At 41.2% G+C, this 26,560-nt stretch overlaps 3 protein-coding genes across 4 annotated transcripts in view; all 3 read left to right on the top strand.

The window, feature by feature from the left end:
• The window catches only part of LOC311030477 (carbonic anhydrase-related protein 10-like), a 176,317-nt gene that overhangs the window by 76,782 nt on the left and 72,975 nt on the right, over nucleotides 1-26,560 (top strand). Inside the window, exon 9 of one of the 2 annotated variants that reach the window (XR_014598987.1) lies at nucleotides 1,825-2,957. Coding sequence is in view for 1 of the 2 variants with exons in the window: in XM_084036245.1 (XP_083892371.1) it covers nucleotides 1,825-1,847 (23 nt within the window). In the remaining variant the exon portion in view is untranslated. Of the gene's footprint in view, nucleotides 1-1,824; nucleotides 3,306-26,560 lie in introns of those variants that run through there. The other variant, XM_084036245.1, reaches the window with a different exon arrangement.
• LOC311030644 (uncharacterized protein) lies at nucleotides 10,554-13,992 on the top strand. The gene is made up of 8 exons (XM_084036541.1): nucleotides 10,554-10,609; nucleotides 10,978-11,013; nucleotides 11,980-12,013; nucleotides 12,146-12,191; nucleotides 12,282-12,331; nucleotides 12,672-12,717; nucleotides 12,811-12,863; nucleotides 13,853-13,992. The coding sequence occupies exons 1-8, from the start codon at nucleotides 10,579-10,581 to the stop codon at nucleotides 13,884-13,886; spliced, it is 330 nt and encodes a 109-aa protein (XP_083892667.1). The 5' UTR covers nucleotides 10,554-10,578; the 3' UTR covers nucleotides 13,887-13,992.
• On the top strand, nucleotides 20,776-25,675 carry rpl23 (ribosomal protein L23). The gene is made up of 5 exons (XM_084037719.1): nucleotides 20,776-20,857; nucleotides 22,200-22,283; nucleotides 23,592-23,720; nucleotides 24,601-24,714; nucleotides 25,549-25,675. The coding sequence occupies exons 1-5, from the start codon at nucleotides 20,845-20,847 to the stop codon at nucleotides 25,629-25,631; spliced, it is 423 nt and encodes a 140-aa protein (XP_083893845.1). The 5' UTR covers nucleotides 20,776-20,844; the 3' UTR covers nucleotides 25,632-25,675.

Raw genomic sequence — 26,560 nt, 5'->3', positions numbered from 1 at the left:
GACTGTAGAGGAGCGACGGGTGGATCTAATGGTGTTTTTCCATTACACAGTCACGGCACGGCACTACACGGCACAGCACGGCCGATTTTGGGTGGGTTTCCATTACAACTAGTACCTCCATAGTATCTCCTCGACGTGGGTGGGGTCGTCATACCACGGCTGCGAAACTGCCGTGATGTCATTTAAGCGCGACGCACAAAACCGGGAAGAAAACAACACCATCACCAACAATGGAGGACACCGAGGCGATCGGTGACTTTCTCTGTGATTCCATTTTTCTCGAGTTACGTGTTGTCGCAGAGCAGCCGGTTTTAAAAATGCCGGGGTTGAGTTGTGTTTACAGTCTGGTCGGACGTCGCACTTATGACGCTTCCAGTGGACACTTGTTGGCCAATCCGTGTAAGGCAGTCGGCTGACGTCACGTTTTAGTGGCGCTTCGGCCCGCTTGGAACCAGGGCCGAGGCGTTACAAAAAAAGTACCCTAATCCTAAGCCCAACCCTAGTGGAAATGCAAAAAAAACGCGCCGTGCCGTGTAGTGCCGTGCCGTGCCGTGACTATGGAAAAGCCCCATTAAGCAGCACCCGTGCAGCAACCTTACTGGATCTGGATCCATCTGGATTCTGGTGTGAATCACAGACATCCACAACGCCCCCACCCTGGTCACATCACCTCCACCCTGGTCACATTCAAAGCAGCGTTCAAAACGTTTCTGTTCACCAAGGCCTTTGTCCCCTAGATTTTTGTGTTCTGTGTGTGTATGACTGCTTGGTTGTTTGTCCCCCTTGGGTTCCTTGAAAGGCACTTTATAAATTCCATTTATTATTATTATTATTATTATCATTATTATTACTATTATTATTGTTATTATTATTATTATTATTATTGTACCAGTTATTATAATGCTAATAATACATTTTATTTTTAACACACTCTTCAATCCCAAAGTTCTACAGAGTAACACAAAATAAAAATCATGTTAAAAACCTGATCATGTTGGTGCACTGACAGCTCAGAGGTAGAGATAATAATAATAATAATAATAATAATAATAATAACTTTATTTGTATAGCACCTTTAAAAACAGCAGTTAACAAAGTGCTTTGACACGGTACACACAAATACAGTAAAAGCAAAACAACAACAAATGTACAGAGGACAGAGGAAATTATTATTAGCTTGTAAATTAATGTGAGGTGCTTGCAAAGAAACACAAATAATGGAATAAAACGATAAAATGATAAAAAGATGAAAAGATAGAAAGATAAAAAGATGGTGGTCAAAGAGATGGTCCACATTGCAGCGGCCCCAGGTTAGAATTCGCCCGACGCCACTTTCTGCCTTCATCCCCCTCTCTCTCCCCCCTTCACTCTCACATTGTCACTAAATAAAGGGAAAAAAAGCCAAACAAAATAAGAGCACATTTATTAAAAGGCTTTTTTTTTAAAGAAAGGTTTTCAGGCTCTTCTTAAAGGAGTCCCGGGTTTGTGGAGCCCTCAGGTGACCTTGGAGGGAATTCCATCACATTGAACCGAAAACAGCTATAAAGGGTGTTTTATTCTGTACGCACTGTAAAGCCCCTTGAAACATAGCTGTCATTTGAGGGAACATATTGGCCATCAACAGCACATTCACATTCATAACCTGATTGCAGTTAATAAATATTTTGAAACCGGGACAGTTGTCTTTCGTCTCTCATCATTTCTCGTGCACACATTCTATTTCTCGCTTTGTCTTTCTCTCTTGCGGCACTCCTAATTCTGTTTTATTATATGATACTCTCAGTGCTAATGATCTAATTCCCCCTTTCCTCTTCTCGTCCGCAGTGAATCAGTGGCTCCTCAAGTAGAAGATAAGAAGAAACTCGAGCTGCAGCGCCACCAGAGAAGAGGCAGAAATCATCTGAGACTATTTCACAGCTGGGCCTGCTGTCTGTCTTCAACCTAATGGGAATACAAATGGCCGTGCTTTCATAAAGACAGCCTAACAAAACTGATCTCAGCTTAGCTCGACTGCCTCTTCTGTGCTGGCCTTTCACCCATCGACGACGTGAACACGAGTCCTGGGCCAGCACAGTGAAGGAAAGGCCAGAGTCAAGAGTCAGAAGTGTGCAACAGACCATAAGTAACCTGGTGTCTGCTCTCTACTGTGTTTTATCTGTTGTGTTAACTGACAAAGACTGGACATGTTAAGACTCACAATCATTTTGTTGATTTTCCTCCCCAGTCTGAGGGCAGGTTGTGAAATATTCAGACACAGCACTTAAACAACGTAGATGTAAAGTCCCTTTTTCATGGTGGAAACGTGAATTAAACACATCTATGTGACTGTACCATGTCCATAGCTAGTGGCCTGGTATTAAATACTGAGACCTTTTGTTGTCTAAACCTAACATCGGTGTAATGCTGTCCTGAATACTTCGGTATACATTAAAGTGTCAGTCGGTAAGATTTGAGATGCGTTACTTCTAGCGGCCTCTCTGGCGGTAGATGGAACTGCAGGCGAGCCTCTGGGACTCATCTCCCTCACCCAACAGTGTGGGCTGTCTCTCATCTGCGTTATGCCTTCAAATGCTCCACACTGAAAGGAGGTCCGTGGTTTTCCCTCGTTGGCGGTCACTTTGCTTCTTGATGACTTTCCTTCTTCACTTCCATTAGTTTGTTGTTTCTTTTTCTTGGATTGGAAGTTGAATGGTCTTCTTTCTCTGCCTGTTGATCCTCCATTGTGAGTCAGCAGTAATGAAATGTACCTGGTCAAACACTTTAGACTAGAGGGAGCCTGACTCAGCAGTTGGAAGTTACCGATTTCCCATTCCAAGTAAACGCAGCATACTTCCGTGAGTAGCTCCACCTGCAGACCAACCGCTGCTGACTGACGGAAAAAGATCAAACTCATTTAGAGTTTAGCGGGAATGTGGCCACAGACACGGAGATCCTATTTCTGGACAAAGCAGCAACAAGTACTTTCATTAGTGGTCACATGATCAACCACCATTGTTTTAACTCACTCTTTGATAGATAGGAACTTAAATAGACAATTAAATTACAAAAAAAATACAATTTAATAGATGAAAATCTTAGGGACTGTCACTTTAAAGTCGTGCTGAGCAACACCACTTTTTCTTTTCTTTTTTAATATTTAATTCTACGTCACTAGCTTTGGATGCACGTGGATGTGTTTAATTCCATGAGAAAAGGATCCTATTTACTTTACATTGACATTTTTTAGTGTTGAGTGACACAAAAAAATAGAAAATTTGTGTCCATGTACAATGTTTAATTTCGTAACTGCCGTGAGACTGAGGGATGGATGGTATCTAAAGACCATGGTCTCCTCTGTTTGGCACATTCAATTATGAAAATGATCATCCATTGACCGGAGGAATTATCACATTTGCATTGATGGTCTGAACCCACGGCTCAGCAGTAGTCTGATGAGTGGTATCAAATCTGTTGGTTCTGAAATCAAATAGTAACTGAAGGTCATTTTCAAACAGAATGTGAAATGTTTGTAATTCAGTTTACATAGCTGAAGGGAGAGAAAAAGAGGAGAGACTGTTACTCTGATATTAACATTTACATTTACAGACCTGAACTGATGTATATGATTGAGACTGGAAACAGGGGATGAGTCATTTTGCATGTTTTCGTTTTCATACAATTGTTCACTCGTCTTTATTAAATTAAAAGGTGGTGACTGACAGAATTCCTCGAAACATCTGATCCCTGCTTTGTACAGTGACATCACGCCTACGACTCACCTCGGCCAATCCTGTGTCCTAAACTTACATTTCACTGCAACTAAACTACACTGCCAATTACGTTTCTAGGGTAATGTATTTTTCCCAGAATGAAGATTTGCAGATTTTAACAGTTTTAAACACAATGTTAACAAGCAAAACAAAACAGAAAAACACTACAAACGACATAGTTATAGGCAAACAAACTACAGTTAAAGTTAGACAAAAAACTACATAGTTAGGTTTAGACAACTAAACTATATAGTTAGGTTCAGATAACTAGACTACTTAGTTAGGTTAAGACAAATAAACTACATAGTTAGGTTAAGACAACTATACTACATAGTCAGGTAGAGACAACTAGACGACATAGTAAGGTTTAGATAACTAGACTACTTAGTTAGGTTAAGACAAATAAACTACATAGTTAGGTTAAGACAACTATACTACATAGTCAGGTAGAGACAACTAGACGACATAGTTAGGTTCAGATAACTAGACTACTTAGTTAGGTTAAGACAAATAAACTACATAGTTAGGTTAAGACAACTATACTACATAGTCAGGTAGAGACAACTAGACGACATAGTAAGGTTTAGATAACTAGACTACTTAGTTAGGTTAAGACAAATAAACTACATAGTTAGGTTTAGATAACTAAACTACATAGTCAGGTTTAGACAACTAGACTACATAGTTAGGTTGAGACAACTAGATTACATAGTTAGGTTTAGATAACTAAACTACATAGTCAGGTTTAGACAACTAGACTACATAGTTAGGTTGAGACACCTAAACTACATAGTCCAGTTAAGACAACTAAACTACATAGTTAGGTTTAGACAACTAAACTACATAGTTAGGTTTAGACAACTAGACTAGTTAGGTTTAGACAACTAGACTACATAGTCGGGTTTAGACAACTAAACTACATAGTCGGGTTTAGACAACTAAACTAGACAACTAAACTACATAGTTAGGTTTAGACAACTAAACTACATAGACAACTAAACTACATACCGTAGATGACCATTTAGTAGCCCGGGCGTTTAATATGCTAAATCGACTTGGAGGCCAGGCGTTTATAAGAACCAGGCGCGTATTTGCAACAGGCTACAATTTATTTTTGCAATGAGCAGCACCAGACCATCATGCAAAGAACAAGGAGCTCACCATAGCACCATAGCACCACTGGAACAAAACTACTTTTTCCCCCCGACGCATCTTTATTGACATCAGACAATAAATACAAAGACAGTTTGTCTGTGTTACCGCGACACAGGGAGCTGATCAGAGCAGTGTTATGAATGATAACGGAAGGGGGGGTCGATCGCGGTAATTTCAACACTGTACATTAGCGCATTTATCTATATCCCTATATCCCTCAGTCTAGCGCGCCTGTGTTTGTGTGTCTGTGTGTGTGTGTGTGCGCGCGCCTGCATGCGAGAGAGAGAGAGAGCGCGAGAGGAGGGGCTGACTGACAGAAGAGGTGAGAGCCGGTGAAGTTCTGTTAAAAAAAAACTTTTGTTTTCTGTGCAAGACTATGGTAAACACTTAATCGCCCGGGCGTTTAATTGAACCGGCGTTTATTATGCCAAATGAGGTCGGACCCCGGCGGCTATTAGAGCACAGGCGCGTATTTGCACGCGGGCGATTATTTGGTCATCTACGGTAGTTAGGTTTAGATAACAAAACTACATAGTCAGGTTTAGACAACTAAACTACATAGTTAGGTTAAGACAACTAGACTAGTTAGGTTTAGACAACTGGACTACATAGTCGGGTTTAGACAACTAAACTACATAGTCGGGTTTAGACAACTAAACTAGACAACTAAACTACATAGTTAGGTTTAGACAACTAAACTACATAGTCAGGTTTAGACAATTCGACTACATAGTTAGGTTTAGACAACTAGAATACATAGTTAGGTTTAGACAACTAAACAACATAGTTAGGTTTAGACAACTACACTACATAGTTAGGCTTAGACAACTAAACTACATAGTCAGGTTTAGACAACTAGACTAGTTAGGTTTACACAACTAGACTACATAGTCGGGTTTAGACAAATAAACTACATAGTCGGGTTTAGACAACTAGACTACATAGTCAGGTTTAGACAACTGAACTACATAGACAACTAAACTGCATAGTTAGGTTGAGACAACTAAACTACATAGTCAGGTTGAGGCAACTAGACTACATAGTTAGGTTTAGACAACTTAACTACATAGTCAGGTTTAGACAATTAGACTAGTTAGGTTTAGACAACTATACTATATAGTCAGGTTTAGACAACTAGACTACATAGTTATGTTTAGACAACTAGACGACATAGTCAGGTTTAGACAACTACACTACATAGTCAGGTTTAGACAACTAGACTACAGTACATAGTTAGGTTTAGACAACTAAACTACACAGTAATGCTTAGACAATTAAACTACATAGTTAGGTTTAGACAACTAAACTACATAGTGAGGTTTAGACAACTAGACTACATAGTCAGGTTTAGACAACTAGACTACATAGTCAGGTTAAGACAACTAGACTACATAGTTATGTCTATTGAACGCTGATTTGGACAAAATTACTGCATTGGGTGCAGCTTTGAAGTATTTTTGCCATTTTGAACATCTGGTGTGATCAAGCCCTGACTGTTGGATCAGGATTTGAACATCAGCTGTTTCAGGTGTGCTGCAGCAGAGCACTGGAATTAAACTGGAAAATCAGGTACTCTTCAGGTATTCTAATCATGATCATTAGCAATCTAAAATTAACATAATGTAGCATTCTTTTTAGTGGTTTCTGAATCTGCTCTTTCGATTGATAGAATATGATATTTAAGGGGAAACATAATTAAATCTTCAGATGAAGTTTGTGATATGTGTAAATTAAGTTTACTCTTTAAGCTTTAGAGGCATTATCTATAGTTCTTATAATGGTCCAAAATTATGTACACAGCCTAATAACCCTTAAAATGTTCACCTCACAAAATAAACTGGACTGGATTCTCCAAACTACGACTGTCCATAGGACGGGTAACATTAATTAATATTGGGACTGGTTCCAACCCTCCAACCAAGAAAGACCCACCAAAGGAGACACTTTAGTCTCGTCAGAAATGTGCAGAGCCAAACAAAGAGGTCCAACCTCTGGCTGGCAGAACAAGCTATGCTGGCTTTGACCTAGATCCTCCGTTTAAGACTGTGGTGGATTCCTCTTCCCACGTAGATGGTGAGCAACGTGATTTGTCTGCAAATTCAACTCACAAGGCATTCCTTATCAAATATTTATCCTCATTTTTAATTCAGAGCTATAACTGAAAAGAGGAGTCATGTACATGTGCCAGCCTGTTTTTTCCTGTATGTCTGTGTGTGTGTGTGTGTGTGTGTGTGTGTGTGTGTGTGTGTGTGTGTGTGTGTGTGTGTGTGTGTGTGTGTGTGTCCATCTAGCAAGCTCTCGACTGTGCTGCATTTTGTCAGATTAAAGAGGATGTGATGCTGAGTGTTAAGCAGACTCCTGTCTTGTTTGGTTTCAGAGTCTATAACAGTAGTAGCCATAGAAATATCACACCAGTCCCTCAGGTTACAAGGAAGCTCCAGTTGCTATCAGTGGAGTCGTAGCCTACCGTTAGGAAGCAGAGAGACAGACTACAGGAGGAATATTTAACTATGGGATATTTCTACTGGTTTACTTTGAAAGGTTAACTGAATCTCGCGTCATTGTAGTAGGGAAAGAAATAATCGATCATCCATCCATTGTCGACTGTTATCTCTATTGTTTAGACTTTTCTGGTTCAGTTGATCACCTCATCTGTCCCTGATTAACTACAATGAGGTGTGCCTGTGTTGGAATTCAACAATGGAATTTAATATCTGCCATGTAGTTATTCTGATATCAGAAAACATTGGAGTGTCTCTTTATTTTGTGTATACACCCTCCTTGTCTGATCTGGTTGCCTTTCACAATAATAAATAAAATTGGCAGTATGCAACAGGAGGATTATTTTAGACTCCTCCCTCAGCGTTCGTTTTCATAGTATTAGCCTAAATTGTCAGACGGGACAGGTTAAAAGAAGAAAAAAAAGGTTTAGCCTATATACCTTTTTTGTTTGGTCAGAACAACGTGATGGCAAACAAACTGTAAACAAACGGAGCACAATGTAGAACACGGAATGTATCAGGCTGCAGACGTTTAGAGTTTCTCCTTGAAGGCATTCAAAGTGTCCTACCTGAAGTGATGGAAGTAGTTGTGTGTTATTGAGCAAAAGGAGAGCATGAAAGAGAAATTCAAACCCTGCGTTACATTCTAACCTACGTCAAGCTGCTGCAGAGGGAGCGCTTGTCTGACTGTTGGTTTCACAAAGCAAAGAAATAATTGGATGCTCCCCCCCACACAACTCCAATGAGAGAGAATGTCAGAAGCTGTTAGACCATCTGACAAGCAGATTGTCCCCTCAAACCGTTTTCATTGTGAGCCATATACAGACATACAGGAAAGGACATGGAGGAAGCAGAAAAACAATAGAAAATGTATTTCTATCAAGTCCTTTGCACATTGAGTCCGTTTTTATGTTTTTTTAATCCGTCAGCCGATAGCCTACAATTCACACTGAAACCTTGTGCACAGAACCTGTAAGGAAGAAAATGTATTACTAGAATATGCGTGGGAATGCTGACAGCTAAAACTCATTGTAAAGCTGTGCTGAAAATGCAAAGGAAAATGCTAAAGGCCAAAGGTATTGAACTGCACTGCTGAAAAACCTTGTTGAGATGTAAATCAACTGAACTGTATTCTCTAACGAGAAAAAGCTACAGCTAAATGGTTATACTGGTAAAGAGGTAGTATTGTAGTAGTAGTAGTAATAGTTGTAATAGTAGTGGTAATAGCAACGGTAGCAGAAGGAGCTGAAGCAGCAGTACTAGCAGTAGTTTAGCAGTAATATCAACAGTATCAGCAGCAGTAGAAGTTGGAGTATACCAGTGATAATGATAGTACATGACAGACACAGGTCCATAGCACACCATAGCATTGTGACATGAAACACAGTTACCAGCGAAGCCCATATTCAAAATAAATAAACAAGGCATGCAGGTGGTGGAGTGGTTAGAGCGCATGCCACGTACGCATACTCAGCCAACCCCGGTTCGAGTCCCAGCCGGAGGTCCTTTGCTGCATGTCCCACCCCACTCTCTCTCCTGTCTCTCCTATCTGTCCACTGCTAATAAAAGGTGTCTATGCCTGAAAAAATCTTTAAAATAAGTAAAGAGGACAGATTGATGCTGATGTTCGGACTGGTGTATTGCATTTACACAGAAATATTAAAATTAAAGATTGAATATGGAGCATAACATATTAAATTAGAGGAACCAGCTTTATTACACACCTGGTTTATCCATAAACCACTTATGAAGTCGTGCTTTGTTAGGTCTGTCTGGAAGACCACAAGCTAACTACTTTTAAAATGCTGGTTTTCTGAATGGAGTCTGGTTGATGGGTGCAAGGCTACGCTAACATTGTAGCTACTCCATCAACACTCCAAATAAGGTAATCTAGACATAAATACGGCAGACCTTGTTGTTGTTTGGACCACAGACAGTCTCTGGTTCCTCCACATAGTCTGGTCTGGTCTCTGGACAGATTAATCTGTATCTTTTGTCACACTTCAAATATGCATTTCAACAAACAGTCTGAATGACACATCCATCAACATGTTTGTGTTGTGAAATATAGGGAAATTATTTAATGTAAGCTTAAACATGAACACCGATGTGTCAGTCGGTGTGTTTGTCAAGGGTTTGAGTACACTGTGTGTAAACTTGCAACTCCAACTGACAGCAATACAGGCCTAAAGCATCCTTTAAATAAATGGCATCAAGAGATAACGGTTTTTGTGCATTCTTACTTACCTGCATGTTTGTCAGAATGATTTCTGGTTCTATGGTGATCACTGTGTGGAGAGGTCAAGTAGAAGGGACAACCACTGACCCAAACTCTGACTTCCACAGGAGGTTGTCTCCTTAGGTTCACTTAGATTAGATTAAATAGTAAGGATGTTGCAGTATAATTCATATTATCCAAGTGTTTATTTGCACCTGGGTGGGAATAGTCACATGACAGCTACAGTATTTGGCTATTCCTACCTGGCCAAGGAAGGTGACAGAAAGATTTAATTAAGTAATTGAAACAGTAGTAGTATAGAGTGACAACGTCTGTGTAGGTAGTAGGCTTCGGTGGAGAAATCCTGACATATAATTTTCATCAATGTAAAAAAAAACGAAATAGTTTGATTGGTGGTTCTCTGTAAAGGCTGATCACAAGATCCGATCAGTTGATTGGGTAAATAACACAACAGACTTTGAAAGCAACAGAAGGATAAAAGAAGAACTTACAAGAGCCACAAACCTTCCGCTGTAAAAGTTACAAACAGGTTTCCTGCTCAAACGTAAGACATGAAAAGACCATGTGATAGTCCCTGGACAGCATGAATGAAAGGTCTACATCACTATAGGAAGTATAATACAATGTCTCGTATTCATGTCACATTCATTTATAACCCAGCATTACAACATTTGTGAGAATATGAAAAAAATAACACCTCAAACAAATAGCTGCTGACTCATATTTGTTTATGAGCTCAGTTTGTTTATCACCCAATGGTTAGTTTGTGGTTGACGTGGTGAACAAACAGCTTCCAGAAGTCAGTCAACATGTCAGCAGCTCAAAGCTGCAACTGTATGAAAACAGCCTGGAGGGAAACAGCTCTGAGATCAGTATTTATACCGGAGCAGGTGTCTTGTTGAGTCATAGACAAGTGAGACTCTTCACTGCAGACATGATGAACCTCAAGATCGCCGTGACTGTTGGTGAGTCTCTTCCTTTATTAAGTGTCATTTCATGTCATATCACTGGACGATCATTTTCCTCAACACATGAGTTACTCTGAGAGAAGAAACCAGTAAGAATCTTTAGTTTCTGAGCCACACTGATGTCCTCACACATCAGCAGCTGTTTTTAAGACCAGACCCTTCCAGGACCATGAAGAGTCTCAATGGCAGGACGATGTCAACTAGAGTTGTGGATCCTTCAGAATAAAACTACCTTCACTACCAGTTTGACGATTTAGACTAACTAGTGAAGCAAAGCTCATCTGCAACGTTTATTCTGGATGTTAAAGAACAAACCACAACCAACAAAGTGTCTGAAGATTTGAACTCTTTTTCTTGTCTTTCAGCGCTGGCAGCTGGATTCCTCCTGCTTTCTGTAACAGGTGAGAAAACCACACTGACTGAAGCTCCACCATATCACACACGTCTAAGTACGAAATACCGTAGCTTTAAAGATTAAAAAAAAACAACAACATGGAGAAGTACAGAAGAAAAAACATGTTTTAAATTGTATTCTCATTAAAACCTCACTTCACCATTTAAAAAAAAAATCAGAGTCAATACGATGGTACGATGGCGTATTAGGGCCACTGTAGGGGGAAAAGGAGGTGGGCGATATTCAGAGAAAAAAAGGCTAGGCTACGATGCCAACAACCGGCATCTATGCTAGCTAACGTCCCATGAATATAGGTCTACGCATGTATTTTTCTAATTAATACAATGTGTGACAACGCCTCGTTAAGGTCCTTAGGCTGCTGGCTTTTATTAGGGACAAAATATCTTGAGTTATCTTATAGGTATTTTTTTGATTGGGTGTTTGGGCTAAGATGCTAGCGGTAGCTTTCACTTGTTGTCATAGCAACGGCAAACATCCGGCCAAGCACCGTGTTTACTTCCTCTATTACCTCTTTAATAAACGAGCAAATTTGTGACTTTAAAAATGAGCAAAGTTTACAAAATAAACGCAACGTTCATCGGAAGTTAGCTAGCATAGATGCTGGTTGTTAGCATCGCAATAAAGTAGCAAATCTGTGACTTTTTTTTCTCTGAATATTGCATTCCCCCCCCTACAGTGGTCCTAATACGCCGTCGTAGAAAACTCATAATGTACTTTTAAGGGATTTATTTTACATCAGTGGTTTCTTTCATCCATTCATAAACGAAAGATATGTGTTAAAGACAATTGTCCTACAACACAGTGCAACTGAAAAGGAAATTGATGGCTCAATTTATCTGAAAATAACTACATGTGTTGTAACTTATAGCCTGGCATATAAGAGGCTCGGGTATTTGGTGGTGACATGTTTGTCCGTGTAAAGTGGTTGAAAACAGATGAATTGTGTTTTTAGATGCTCGACCCGCCAAGAAGGAAGTTGGAAACAGGTAAAAGAAAACATAATCTCTTCCTCATTCATCTCCAACTGTCTCCTTCTCCCCGACCTTCCAATCTGAGTTTATCTGAAGTCAGTACATCCTGTTGAGCTGATGGAACTCATCATGTGTCTTCTTCTGCAGTCTTAATTCTAAAGAGGCCAAAACTATAAAAGCGCTGCTGAAGAAGGTAATCACTGCTGTAAGATTTTTTCATCATCATCATCATCATTTATGTGAACGCTCTCTAAACAGCCACAAAACATGGTTTCCATTCCAGACAGCGGCTGAAGAGGACAAGCTGGCAAAAGACCTGCACGATGACGAAAGGTCAGGTTCACTGAGTGGTCTGGATCACCCTGCTGACTCAAACCTGGATCAGGTCTTTACATAAATCCAAGGATGTATTCCTGACTGATGTTGTGGTCAGATATGGAACTCTGAAATACATCCATATCATGTTTCACAAATCTGGAATGATCACAAAATGTTTGAAACATTTGGTGTATCTATATCTATAATTTTCATTGTTCATGTTTATTTCTCAAGTTTAGTTCTATTTGATCTTATCCTCTATCTTTATACATTTATTTTAGTGAGTTTATCGGAAGTCAGGGAATGTGTTCATCTGCTTGTTCTCCTGTTGAACTGATCAAATCTTCTGCTGCAGTTCACATTCACCTGAGGACGACTTGGAAGATGTGGCCGCACAAGAGGTAAGAGTAATGTTCAGTTTGTCGTCTTCCTCATTATTACTATGAACACTGTCTGGACATGTACCCAAATCCATTTGTTTTAAAATGTTGCAGCTTGAGCACTCCATCGAAGAGGATGCAGTGCCACTGGTCCCGGATTTGGGAGGGTAAGAATCACGAGGAGGAGGAGGAGGAGGATATGTGAGATGATGACGAGGAGGAGGAGATTTGAGATGATGAAGAGGAGGAGGAGTAGGGGACAAAACCTGTTATCAGTGTATATATTGATCCTTATTGATCTTTAAAGGCTCTATGGGGTCTTTACATCAGTCCAGGTTCCACATTTATTCCTGACTGAGTCAGCCCCACACACACACACACACACACACACACACACACACACACATTGATATCATTTAGTTTGACTCGCCTCCCTAGAGGATCGTAGTTTTTCTAATATTAGACACTAATATCTTTAAAAATAGAGTAGTTATTATTTTATTATTTCATTTATTTGATTCATTTTTTTCTTTCTTTGGATTGAGTTCTGTGCTATTCATGTATTCATTAATAGCACATACTTCATTATTTTTTATGTAAGTTTTTCATTTTGTTTATTTCTTAAGGTTAGTTATATATTTATTGGTGATGAGGATTTATTATTCTTATTTTTATATGTTTTCATTTGTTTATGAACTGTTTTTTTAATGATTTTTTTATTTATTTTACCTTTATTTAACCAGGGAAGAATCACATTGAGATAGATGTCTCTTTTGCACGTGAGCCCTGGCCAAGGCAGCAGCACACAATAAACATAATAAGGACAGACAAGCTAATAAATAGATACATAAAACAAAGTTCAAAATTAAAAACAGGAGCAGACAAATTGGAATGTTCGGTTCAGATGTGACATAAATTCTGTGAGTGAAATGAAGGCAGTAAGTTTGAGTGTAATAGAGAAGAACCATGTGGATCCAGAACAGGTAACCACTGCTGTTTAGCTTTTCATCCTCTCAGATGGTTCAGACTAGTCACAACCGGTTTTGGGGGCCGTGTTAGACGAGAACGTTTCTGATCAACACGCCGTTCTCAGTCAGTAAATCTGTTCAGCAGTTTGTCTCCTGTTAAACTGATGGAAATGTGTCTTCTTCTGCAGGTCGGACTCAACTGAGTCAGCTCAGGACGTTTAGATGATGAAGAGGAAGAACTTGGTGACACAGCAGCATATTAATATCCATCCCTGGACCGTGTGTGGTCAATGTGCTATGTGCTATCTATATTTGCATGATTATGAACAGCTTGCCAACCTGGGGGTTAATGGATGGATGTTGACTTTATGTGACCGTTGATCGCTGCATCAACTGTATTGTTTCTATTTAAAACTGAAAATAAACCTTGATTTAAAAAAAGGTTGCAGTGCTAATTTTTTTCGGATAATAAGATTAGGACCAGGTGAAACTTCATGTCTGGCATCATGTGTGGTCAATTTGCCCAATTGTAGATCACATGACATGGTAAAAGGTTGAGTCGTTGATTCTATTCAGAAACACTTTCTGTTATATTACTTGAAAACCTCATCTATGTGGCAGGACTGTAAAAACACGTCCAATCAAAAAAGTTGGGTCAAAGAAAATAACTGGACGTCTGCCTGTCTGCCAATGCTTACTTCCTGATTGCACTCTGCCGATCTGGTTGGGTGTTCTGGGGGAACAGAGGTCTGAACCAAGGGGGCTTTTTCAGTTCAGTGATGCATTAAAAGTCGAACTGTGTTGTTTTTCCAAATGACATCCTCAACCTTTAAGCTCAATTTGAGTTAAATGTTACAAGACTAACACGTTGTACTCATATCTTATAAGATGTGTGATTGGAAAGATCTTAGAATGAAGCAAGTGACACTCATTCTATGGTAGTTCAGAAAGATATGAGCCCATAAAGCTGAAAGCATTTCCTCTTTTTGAATTGGAGCAATCAACATAGTAGGATGTTTAAGTCTTAACATCTCAACCTCAACGATTATCTGGTTAAATACCACAGGAAATCAAATCCATCACTCTCTCAACTCGAAGAGTCTTTTTCTCTAAGGAAGGTTCCTAACTGAAGAAATGACCCAGAAGTATGTAAGTGTCAGCCATTATAAGATCTGTGGGAATTCTCTAATGGAAAGGAAAGGAGCTCCAATGCTTCCTTTCACAGCATAGGATACAACAAACTTTCTGTAGAACTTGAGTCTGTTGGAATATGACACACTTCCTGTGTCCACTGGGGAACCAGAGAACTAGTGAGAGCTGGCTGTGATGTGATCTCTGACTGAACACTATGGGCCCTAGTTTCGTAGACCAGGTGCAGTCGGGGCGCAGCGCACCTGCGCCACGCCGACGGGGTGTGTCCGCCTGGACTTTGCAAGTTTCGTGCACCGCGCAGTCTAGCGCAGGCACTCCTCCCGTCACTCCCACCCCCGCATGTGGGAAAGAGGGAGGAGAAGAAGGCGTGAGTGGGAGACGAGGAGGAGACGAGGCGTGGACTGGGATTAATACAGCCGATTCAGATCTTCACCCATCAAATGAGCTCCTCTCCTCACCTTTAATGCGTTAGGGGAGGTTCAGTGCAAGTTTCATCAGGCGCAGTCAGCTGAAAAGCTGACTGCGCCTGGTCTACGAAACTAGGGCCCCAGGTTGGAGCTGGCGGGCTTTCGGCGGAGTTTCGAGAGTTTTTGCCACGAAACTTCCGCTGCACCAAGCTGAATCTGTGACGCCTCCCCCTGCTGCGCCGCCACACCCATCTTGGCGCAGGCGATCCACCAAACTGCCAAACTGACCGTGCGCAGGGTGGCGGAGCCGGCGCAAGGCAAGTTTCGACCAGCATAGCCTTGCGCCGGCTCCGCCACCCTGCGCTGCGCCACGAAACTAGGGCCCCCTGTGTCAAATATCCTTTGAGTCCTTGATTTTTCTATTGTTTTGTTCAAACTAATTGAGTTTACCAGAGGTTCCACCAACTTTATCTTCAAACTTGGGACAGAAATCCAGTTATGTGTAACATTTTGTAGGCCTCGTTCAGACCATCCAGGCTTTTGGCCTTGAAGGCCAAAGTTTGGACATAGAGTGGACCTCATCCTCATATTGCCATGCCACCTAAAGCAAGCTCCAATAACAACGTGGAGGAAATGGCTCCATGGCTCAGGTGTGTGAATTACTTCTCCAAAACTATACAATGGGAGAAAATCTTCAAAATCCCATGTTGATGAGATCCTTGTTGAATCCTCTCACAAAAGAGTCTATGATCTCAAGATCAATTTGGAATACACTCAAAGGGAATTTCTGGATTTTAAAAATGACTGCAAAACATGGGCTGATTCCTGTAAAGACAGCAGGGATAACATTGAAACAGTCTGCAGACCTGTCTGCAGTGACAGAAGGTCGGTCCAGACGCAACAATATTGTGATTGATGGCATGAAGAATCAGCCAGTGAAATATGGTCTGATTCTGAGGACAGAGTGAAGAAGCTGTAGTCTGAGAAGCTGCAGGGCACCACGGGTTGGAAAGCGTTCTCCATCCTCCACCAGGCCGATTGCTAAGTTGTCAAGTTTCTGCATTTGAAGGACAAACTGGAGGTCATCAGCAAAGCCAAAGCCCTGAAAGGCACAGACATTTTCATGAATCAAGACCTTCCTGAAGCTGTTTGACAGTTAATCCATAGTAATATGTATTGCTGCCAATAATGCTGTTGTTTTTATTATTTGAATGAAATGTCTCCAAGTGAGGGATGTATAATCAATGAATCCGTTTTTTACAATGTATTCTTCTAGAGCACCCTCTGCTGCAGATATTTTATTAACCGATGGAAAAAAAACAGGCAGTTGAAGGTTGAGTAGGTCATTTGGAAAAACCACAGAGACTTCGACTTTGAATGCATCACCAAACTGAAAAAGTCCCGCCCCCTTCGTTCAGACCTCTGTTCAAAGCCCCGCCCCCAGAACACCACACAAGTGCTCAAGATCCAGATCAGGTGGTAAGCATTGACAGACAGGCAGGATGTCCAATTATTGTCTCCAGCCAACATTTTTGATTGGTGTTATTAGGCGCGTTTCGAATCAAGCATGCGCATGCATTTGCCTCGCAAAACCAGGCATTCTGGGAAAAAAACGTCACAAAAGCTGGTGATAACTTCCCTTTGCGACATGTCACATGACTTTAAAAACTCGCGGTATCTCCAGGGTACGTCCCTCCGCATGCTTTTCTGTGCAGATGGTCTCAAATAAGTGCGGACATAAGACACTCCCCTCAACGTTGCCCTAGTTGGTTAGAATTACCACGTGGTATTTCCCACGTGAGAAAATTCCTCAGCCTCCGTCAACAAGGGGAGTTCAAATGCCTCGGCTCGAACTCATCAGCGACGAAGAAAGCCAGCGCCACTGAGCAGGCCATATTCTTTGTGCAAAGTCCGTTAAGTTTCCCCTGGAACGACAGTTTTTGTTATGTATATAATTATTAATAAAGTTTAAATTTAAAAAAAAGTCCGTGAAGTGCACCTGTGTCCGACTTGACGTGGTGGGAACTTGACGTGTTCATGACGCGTTCCGGCGGAAACGCTCAAGTCTCGTGCATGCATCGGCGCAAATGCATGCGATCCGAAACGCAGCCATTACGGTCCTGCCGACATTTAAAAAAAAAAAATCACGTCAGAGCATTTAACTTATTCATTGCTATCGCTATGTTACAAGGATTTCAAGTAATATAACAGAAAGTGTTTCTGAATGGAAGCACCTACTCAACCTTTAAGTAGAGAGAGTTACATAATATGTCTATTTGCCAAACAATAGGCTGACTTGAGTTAGGCCTATTTCACACTGTGTTCACAGCAAATGCATAGAGAACTTTGTAGGCACAAAGTCAATGCAATGACAGTGCAAAATGATTCAAATGACACGAAAGATGCGAATACGCGAAATATAGCGTTCATGTTTTTGGGCTTTTTTCCAGATGAAACAAAATACTACGTTACTGTCAACTGGAGGTTGTAGGTTGTTATTGCAGCACATTTACACCCATCTTTTTGAAATCATATGTTTCAGCAATAATGTCTGGGTGTATTGTTCAGCTGTCCTTTTACTTTTGGCCACTTTGTGTTTCATCTTCATCACCTCTCCTCCTGCATGTCTCATCCTCCCTCCCTCCCCGAGTGTTTCCCACATATCCTCAGCTTCACGTGCACATATTTTCTTTCTTCTATCTCCTCTCTCAACAACACTGGATCACCATCATTCCTCTCACACTCTTTCTCCATCCGTCTTTCTTCTGCTGTTTCCTGGCCTCTTCTGGTAGTTTTTATTCTCGTCTTTTCCTCCCCCCCTCTGTTACATTCTCTCTTTCCTAGATGTCTGATAATCATTTAGTGGTTGTTCCATCTGATGCCCCCTCCCTCCGTCTCACTCCAGCCTGCCATTGTTTCCTAGCAACCAAACTTTACGACTAGTAGTAACATCAGTCTGCCATCTCTCCTCAGCATCCATCGTACTGTGGATTTGAATTCTTACAGCCTAATAGCTGACGGCTGCACACATTAATGAATCAGTACAGCACTGAGAAATATCGAACTATGAACATCCCATCCACTGTGAACCATACAGCAGCAAGCTTTTTCCAGTGGCTTTAAAACTAATATGAGCCATTTTAATTTTGTGTTAATTTTGAGGGGGTCCCTGTGGACAAAAGCGGTACTGTTTCAGAGTGCCAGGTTCCCTTGAGAAAACCTTTCATTTTACTGCAGCAGAGTCGTATGCTGTTTCCACCACAGACTGAAACCTCCGCTTCTGAAGAGTGAAGCCCACTTCAGCCTCAAACCTGCATTCTCAAAAAGAAGTCTGACTGCATGGAAGTCTATGAGAAAAAGGTCCTACTTCTCTCTTGATGTATTATCTCAGTAAACATTGTAAACATGAGTTTATGGTTTCAATCTCTAGTTTCAAGTCTTCTTCAATCCAGCATGATGTTCATTTACTACATTATGGTCCATTTAGAGTCCAACAGCTGCTAAAATGACTTTAACACTTAGCTGTAAAGATGAACTTGAATTATGAAGCTAACTTTGTTTATAGTGACATCTATTGGCAATCAAACCGTACTGCAGCTTACATGCACTCCATTGCCGATCTAATGGTCTGTCTACATTGCATATGAATAAAGGTGTGTGCATACGTGTTGGTGGTGCGGTGCTGAGGGGGCTGCAGCTCCCCCTGCTGCACTGCAGATGAGATGATTATCAGAGTTTTAAAAACAGTTTGTTTTTTTACATTTTAGTCAAGCTCAATACAAACCAAAGGGGGTGGCTTGAGCAGTCTATGGTGCATGAAAATGACTGCCCTTATCATGGTTGAGAAAGTTGGCTCTAGCAATATACTAAAAAAGCAACTTTCTCTTTCATGACAATTTATTTTTTCATTGAACATTCATTGAAAACTCCCAATGTACATTATAAATAATAATCAAGTTGTTCTGACCACATTTAGGATGGATCTGGTGAACCCGTGACGAGGGTTACATCAGAGTATAATACATGTCATTTCCTGTTCCCAGTAGGTGGCGCTATGAGTCAGTATTAGCATGGAAATGTTCACAGTAAACTGTGTTAAAACAACTTCCTGTTTCGTGTTGAAAGGGCTTTTCTGGCTGCCTCGCCATGGCAACAACAAAATACATAAATGGAAACGCTCAATAACTTTGCATCACAAAGTTCTTTAGATTGTACTGAGTACATTTGATTGATCTGATTCATTTAAGCCCCCAGGAGGAACGCCAGGCATTGAAGCAAATTTAGCATAGTGGCCAAATGGTGAAATTACAATTTCTGGGTCCGTCACATGACGTCCTAAAAGTTCTAAAACAGCAGTATTCAGAAAGACTTTTGATTATTTGAGTTTGAAAAGGAAACACTAGTGCGCTTGCTTTATAGGCCTCATGGACGCAGAACAACGCCAGAAGATCTGTTAGGAGTGCCATAGAAGAAGAATAAAACATAAATGTGGAAATACAAAGAGGAATAACTGAAAGATAAATAAGGACATAAAACATTGGAAATACAAAGGGAAATCAATATCAAAAGAACTAACAAAATGTAAGATAAAAATGATAAGCATTTTCATTTATTTACATTTGTTAATATTTATTTTATATTTATATACATTAGATGTTGTGCATATAAATGTTTTTCTGTATATTTCTGTATGAATTTATTTTTGTATAATGCAATATATTTATTTTTCCTATTCTTTTCCCTTATTGCACTTATCGCTATTCCTTTTAATATTTCCTCGCTCCTCATGTGCTGTTTCCCCTATTCACTTTGATTATAGATATAATTAAAGTCATAGAGAGTAGTGTCTGTCACTCTGTCACAAGGATTCATGGTTTACGGATGCGAAGGGGAGAAAAAGACGACCTGCCCAGGCTAAGTCGTCAATTCCTGCAGTCCTCTTCTAAGAGAAGGCACTATACAGTATATTTATTTGCAGCAGAGGGTAGCCTACAGGACATGCCCACTTTGACTAAACACCACGCCCCCTTGAGATGACTTTACTAACCAAGTAGTTTTTGTGCCTGAACCCTAATAAGCATATATATATATATAAAAAATCAATGTGAAAATGAATTAAAAATGCTTAATTCTCAATATCAAATATTTCCATGAAAACATAAAAGAGCAAATTTAGGTCATTTTGACGGGAAAAATAAAAAAAAAAGGTTAGGACAGTCCTCCCTTATTTGATACATGTCGTCATTTTACATAAGAAGTACAAGGCATCCATTCAGCATCCTGTTAAATTAATTTCAAGCTGTCAATATAAAACACTCACATAGCTACAGATGAAGGATTTCAAACAAATTAAATGACAGAAAAAGCAGTGCCAGGACACAAAAAGACAACAGACATTAAACAGATCCGACGTAAAATAAATTAATGGAAACAAACCAGCGAGAGAATGACAATAAATCAACCTAATAACATTACAGATATTGCATACAGTCAGTCCGTGTTTACGCTGTAGTCGACAGCCGCTGATAGCAACGCGTCTCTGCGCATGACCCGGATGAAGTTTCGCTCAACTTTATATCCCACAATCCTTTGCTTCGTCTTCCTCTTTCCCTCCCGCAGCCATGTCTAAGAGAGGTATGAAACCTACCCTGTAAAATCCACATTCATCTGCGGGTTTTTATTCACTGTCGGCTGTTATAATGTTGCGTATGTGTGATAGAGCAGAGATGACAACACATCTGCGTGATTAGTTTTACGTTTGCTCAAACAGTCTACGATATCTGAGCGATTACATTTTCGTTAGCTGCAGCTGGCTAGTTGGTTTGAAGCTATGTTAGCTTACTGCGCCGTGTCGGCATGAGGCAAGCAAAGCTAGAGGCAGTGTGTGACTCTACTGTAAACGTAAGACCGGTTTAATCTTAGTAGACATTGCTTTACCGTTAAATAAAGCCAATGGTGAAGCTCCGTGCCGCTAATCGTCGTGTCATGGCTAGGCAGCGCCAGCACGTCACGTTAGCGGTGTGAGTAGTAGCGGTGGCAGCCTGGGGAAAATAGCCCACTGTTGGAATAACTTTATAAATACGCAGCTAGACCTCGTAGGTCAAACGGCTCACGCTTGGCTTAATAAATAAAACTCTTCCTAACGTTTTCACGTAGCTAAGTAGCTTTGAACGTTACCGTTGGCCTAACGTGTGGCCTGTTGTAAAGGTAACGTGAACCGTTTTTATTGAAGAGTAACCGCATGTTTCTGCTAAATGACTGTTTTACTATGGACTGCTGCAAAGACTGGTTATGTTTTTTTTAATGTTGTATTAACTGAGTGATGTAGAAAACACGGTTGCTTTGGAGGGAGCCACCCTAGAGAAATAACACTTGTGATGTTAAAAAGCTTGTTTTGTACATTAGTGTTTAGAATAGCTGCACTTGTTCTCCCCTGGGTGTTTGGGCTTGTTGTGTAAGTGACTACTACTGGCAGTAGTGGTGTAAGATCGCATGCTTAACTGAAAGCAAGTTGAAATGGAAGTGATCAGCTTTAAGCTGTCATCAAGCGAATCAGGATGACTTTGTGACAGTCCACGTCCATGTTGGCTGAACATCTGTGTTTCAGTAGAGGATGCTCGCTGATGTCTGACACTTGGACGGTAGAGTTTAGAAAATCCAAGTTGGTAAAGTAGCACCCAGTTGATTTTATTGATTGTGACTACTTGTATTTTTAGCCCTTACTCCCCCTTCAAAAAGCACTTGCTTTGTCCGATCAGTGGCTGGGTGAGTTGTCGTAGAAGGGAATATTAACCTCTTCACTGTGGGTGAGATGGCAGCGACACTGGCTGACCAATCTCAATCAGTGATGAGACAAACTGACAAAGAGCTGCAGCACTTACATTAGTTAGTCATATTTCTCTCATGTAAGTAGTGCATTCCTTTTACTTGTGCTGGAAGTGTTGCTGGTGTTTTAATTGTTCCTGTTGTCTTTCAGGACGTGGTGGTTCATCTGGTGCGAAGTTCCGCATCTCACTGGGTCTCCCAGTGGGAGCTGTCATCAACTGCGCTGACAACACAGGTACGTCCCAACCAACTGTTTGTATTTTCATGGCTCAAAAGTGACTATTTGGTGCAGATGTCCCAAATTGAAGGAAAGTAATTCTGGCACCCATTTCAATTCTCCTGGTGGTAGCTGGAGGCTAACAATTTAGGAAATGCCTTCTTCACTTTGTTTCTGCAAGTTTAATGAGAAGATCATTACATCCACATTAGTGGTTGGCCGATTAATGGAATTTTGAGATGATCAACATTGGCCAATGCCTGCACTCACGAGGCTGATAAACAAAACATGTCTGCAGACACATCTGTAGGCAGCCTTGCGGAGCCCGCGAGTTGCCGGCGCTGGCAGCTCGCATAGTGGACTGATCACAGGAGCAGCTGGCGCCGCTAGCCGTCTTGTAGTAAATGGAGAGTCCGCTCCACTCGCTGCCGACCCCCGCTGAAGTGAGGACCTATCCCAGCGGAGCGCAAATCCTGCAGATCAGGCGGCGAGCGCAGGGCCACTGGAGCGGATGCCATTTTTATTTTATTGCTAAAAAAGACCGGTCCAGTTCTGCTCACACCGAGTCTGAAGTGAGGTCCCACCACTGATCTGTAATAGGTCTGTCGCATCAGTGGGTCCCACCCCCTATAGCAATTTTTTGTCTCATTTGTTATTAATTACATTGTACTTTATCAGATGCAAAAAAACAAACAAGGTTCTTTTATCACGTGCACAAGATACAAGGTAAAACATAACAAAAACAGGATATCAGCATTATAGATCAGCCATTGGCCTCCCTGCTTTCTAAATATTGGCATCGGCTATTGAAAAACCCACATCGGTCGAACACTAATCTGTATGTTGAATATGTAGCTGGAGCCACCCGTTTCCAGTCAACCATCAGGAAGTCACTGATCTCATCACTGCAGATTAAAATACATGTGGTGTGTACATTTTATTGTGGTTCGAGGTCAGTGTGAGTTGGTAAAGTAGCGGGCACTTCACAGTATTGATGGTGATTATTGTATTTTTAGCCCCTTCAAAAAGCACTTGCTTTGTCCGATCAGTGACTGTGTGAGTTGTCGTAGAAGGGAATATTAACCTCTTCACTGTGGGTGAGATGGCAGCGACACTGGCTGACCAATCTCAATCAGTGATGAGACAAACTGAACTTTTGGAAATGTCAAATATTTGATTAAGTCTAGAAAACCATGTTAGTTCATAAAAGCAAATAAATAAATCAACAAAATATTGTGAAAAGATTTTGGTCATATGAATCCAACACTGTTCTTTAGAACCACTTCTCCTATGGCGTCTCATGTTTGTTCTCCCTCCGTCCTTCAGGTGCTAAGAACCTGTACATCATCTCTGTCAAGGGCATCAAGGGTCGTCTGAACCGTCTGCCTGCTGCAGGAGTGGGTGACATGGTCATGGCCACAGTCAAGAAAGGCAAGCCAGAACTCAGGAAGAAGGGTGAGTGGAAACAATGCTGTATCAGGATGCTTATTTATTCTCGTCCAACCATTAGCTCTTTCTTTGCATACTTGTTGAGGACAGGGAATACAACTGCATGACCACACGATAATCTGTTTAATTGCATCACTCCTGCTAAATGTGCCAGAGAGGAGGCGGGGCTTATCTCCATGTAGACACCAACAAGGTTTCATCCATCATGGCTGAAATAACTGCTATTGCTGCTTTGAACATGTTAAGTCCCAGATCCACCAGGAAGTCATGTTTTGGTAGGTCTGTCTGCTAGACAATCTTTAAAATGCTTGTTTTGTGAATGGAGTCTGGTTTGATGGGTACTAGGCTATGCTAACATTTTAGCTGCTCCATCAATTTCAGTTACATTTTATTTGGTGTCATATCACAACAGAGGTTTTCTCTGTTTACACATTGAGAATACGGTCATGATTTTCAGAGTTTATGCATTTTCAAAGTCCAAACATCATACAGGAGTAGAGTTACAGTGGTGAGAAAAACTGCCTTAACAGGCTTTTAGGCAGAGATCTGGAGCAGACCAGGCCTTTGGGTTCCAACTGCATTTGGTGTTGGAACGCAGTTGATTTTATTGATTGTGACTACTTGTATTTTTAGCCCTAACTCCCCCTTCAAAAAGCACTTGCTTTGTCCGATCAGTGGCTGGGTGAGTTGTCGTAGAAGGGAATATTAACCTCTTCACTGTGGGTGAGATGGCTGCGACACTGGCTGACCAATCTCAATCAGTGATGAGACAAACTGACAAAGAGCTGCAGCACTTGACATTCTAAATATTTGATTCAGTGTGAATAAATGGGACCATGCATGTCTTTGCATTAACGTGACCTGACCTCATCGTCTCCGTCCACAGTGCATCCTGCGGTGGTGATACGGCAGCGGAAGTCGTATCGACGAAAAGATGGTGTTTTTCTCTACTTTGAAGACAACGCAGGTGTCATAGTAAACAACAAAGGAGAAATGAAAGGTGGGTTTGTTTTCATGCTACACCAGGCTCTGTTGTAGACTGTCATGGTGGCTGTACGGTTGTCGTGATGGCAGGGCCGTTCACACCAGGGAATACATTTGGTGCTTATGTACTGGTGTGCAATGACCCCAGGCTCAGGATGGAGAGATTTTATTCTTTCACTAAAAAGGATGCACACTATAAAATGGCCTCTTATTTTAGCCCTACCTCCCCCTTCAAAAAGCACTTGCTTTGTCCGATCAGTGGCTGTGTGAGTTGTCGTAGAAGGGAATATTAACCTCTTCACTGTGGGTGAGATGGCAGCGACACCAATGGCTGACCAATCTCAATCAGTGATGAGACAAACTGACAAAGAGCCTTGAGCATCATTTAATGATGACCGGGGTGATATTGTGAATCAGTTATTTTTGCAGGATAATAGTGAGGGTTGAACCGATACTGTGACCATCATGTACTCGTACTAAGATACAACAGCAGCAAGGTGACAGATTATCTGATGAAAGTTTGAACTATTCTCATATTGGTGCTCTGTATAGGCAAGTACTGAAATGTGAGCACAGATGGTGGAGCACTCTGGGGACACGGGTACCTCCCCAACCTACAGCTGGTGGAATATCCAGCCTAGCGTTACTCAGAAGTAGACTACAGGTGTTAAGGGGAGAGCAGCTGCTTGGTCTGCTCAGTGGTTGAGACTGTTGTCCTGGACAGATCTCAGTGAGACGTTTAAACCTGCTCACTACAACCAAAGGTCTGCATGATAGAACTGTGTTGAGGAAGCTGGACTTGGACGTTTGTGGCTTCACTTAACTGTGTTTTTCTCCTCTGTATCTTCAGGTTCAGCCATCACAGGCCCGGTGGCCAAAGAGTGTGCTGACCTTTGGCCCAGGATCGCCTCCAACGCTGGCAGCATAGCCTGAGCCTGCACCTCTGTTCGTTTTCAATAAAAACTGTTGGTAATCCAGCCACGTTCAGATGACTTTTCATTTCAAAATGCTGAAATCTGAGCTAGTTAAAACATGTGAACACCCACAGGTGTTTGTTGTTCTGGCTTCATTAGACCTCTGCTCAAGTTGAAGGTTATTAGGTCACAAATCGACCAACAAAAATGATAAATATGGGATTACTCCTGCCCCTCTGGGTTCATCGAAGCTGGCAGGAGGTCTAATCAACGAGATGAACTGAACACGGTTCATGTTGTCCGTGATGCTGCTGTGGAATCTTGTATCCAGAAAATAATAGTGATTTGAACCAATTAGTGTCAGAAAAGTGTTTTCCTAGGTTTCCTCGAAAGTTGCCAGCTTATTTTATGAATCGTAGTTGTCAACATTTATTGTACTTTATTATGACACTTCATCCAGTCAGACATGACATACAGTTAACCGTTTTTCTTCGAATTATTGCTACATGAATACAGGTCCCTATGCGTTTATTCTTGATGCACTTCCTCAGACCTACCACTGGAGGGCATAGTGAACGGTGGTGATACAACCTTTGGTTCAGCACAGTAACTGGACTACAGATGAAGTGCATCCCAACATAGCAGTTCTAATGGGCGGGGCTTAATGAACATCCAGACTACAAACAATTAGACAAGGCCGACAGCATCAATTTTTCAATCAAACATAATAGTTTACAGACTTACTAGCTCTAATTCTTACCTTTTGAGAGGAGGGACATTTTGGGATATATCAGCCAAGGAGGGGGAGATGGGTGGAAAAAGGGGGGGAACTCCCGCTCCTCCCACTTACTGGGTGTCATGGTAACTGAGCGTTGAATCACAGAGAATGCCACTAACTAAATCTGTACGTTTATAACAAAGATATGAAAAAGATAACCTGCTCTTGAC

The sequence above is a fragment of the Eutrigla gurnardus genome, assembly GCF_963514095.1.
Source record: "Eutrigla gurnardus genome assembly, chromosome: 20".
In the NCBI taxonomy this organism is placed as follows: Eukaryota; Metazoa; Chordata; class Actinopteri; order Perciformes; family Triglidae; genus Eutrigla; species Eutrigla gurnardus.
The sequence above is the reverse complement of the archived record's forward strand: the minus strand, read 5'-3'. Positions and strand labels throughout refer to the sequence as shown.

Bases quoted from the DNA above. Each gene is read 5' to 3' on its own strand.
- LOC311030644 (XM_084036541.1), top strand. From the start codon at position 10,579: ATGATGAACCTCAAGATCGCCGTGACTGTTG. The intron at 12,192-12,281 runs GTAATCACTGCT...TTTCCATTCCAG, and splicing joins TAAAAGCGCTGCTGAAGAAG to ACAGCGGCTGAAGAGGACAA. The intron at 12,864-13,852 runs GTAAGAATCACG...CTTCTTCTGCAG, and splicing joins CTGGTCCCGGATTTGGGAGG to GTCGGACTCAACTGAGTCAG.
- rpl23 (XM_084037719.1), top strand. The intron at 22,284-23,591 runs GTACGTCCCAAC...TCCGTCCTTCAG, and splicing joins CAACTGCGCTGACAACACAG to GTGCTAAGAACCTGTACATC. The intron at 23,721-24,600 runs GTGAGTGGAAAC...CTCCGTCCACAG, and splicing joins GCCAGAACTCAGGAAGAAGG to TGCATCCTGCGGTGGTGATA.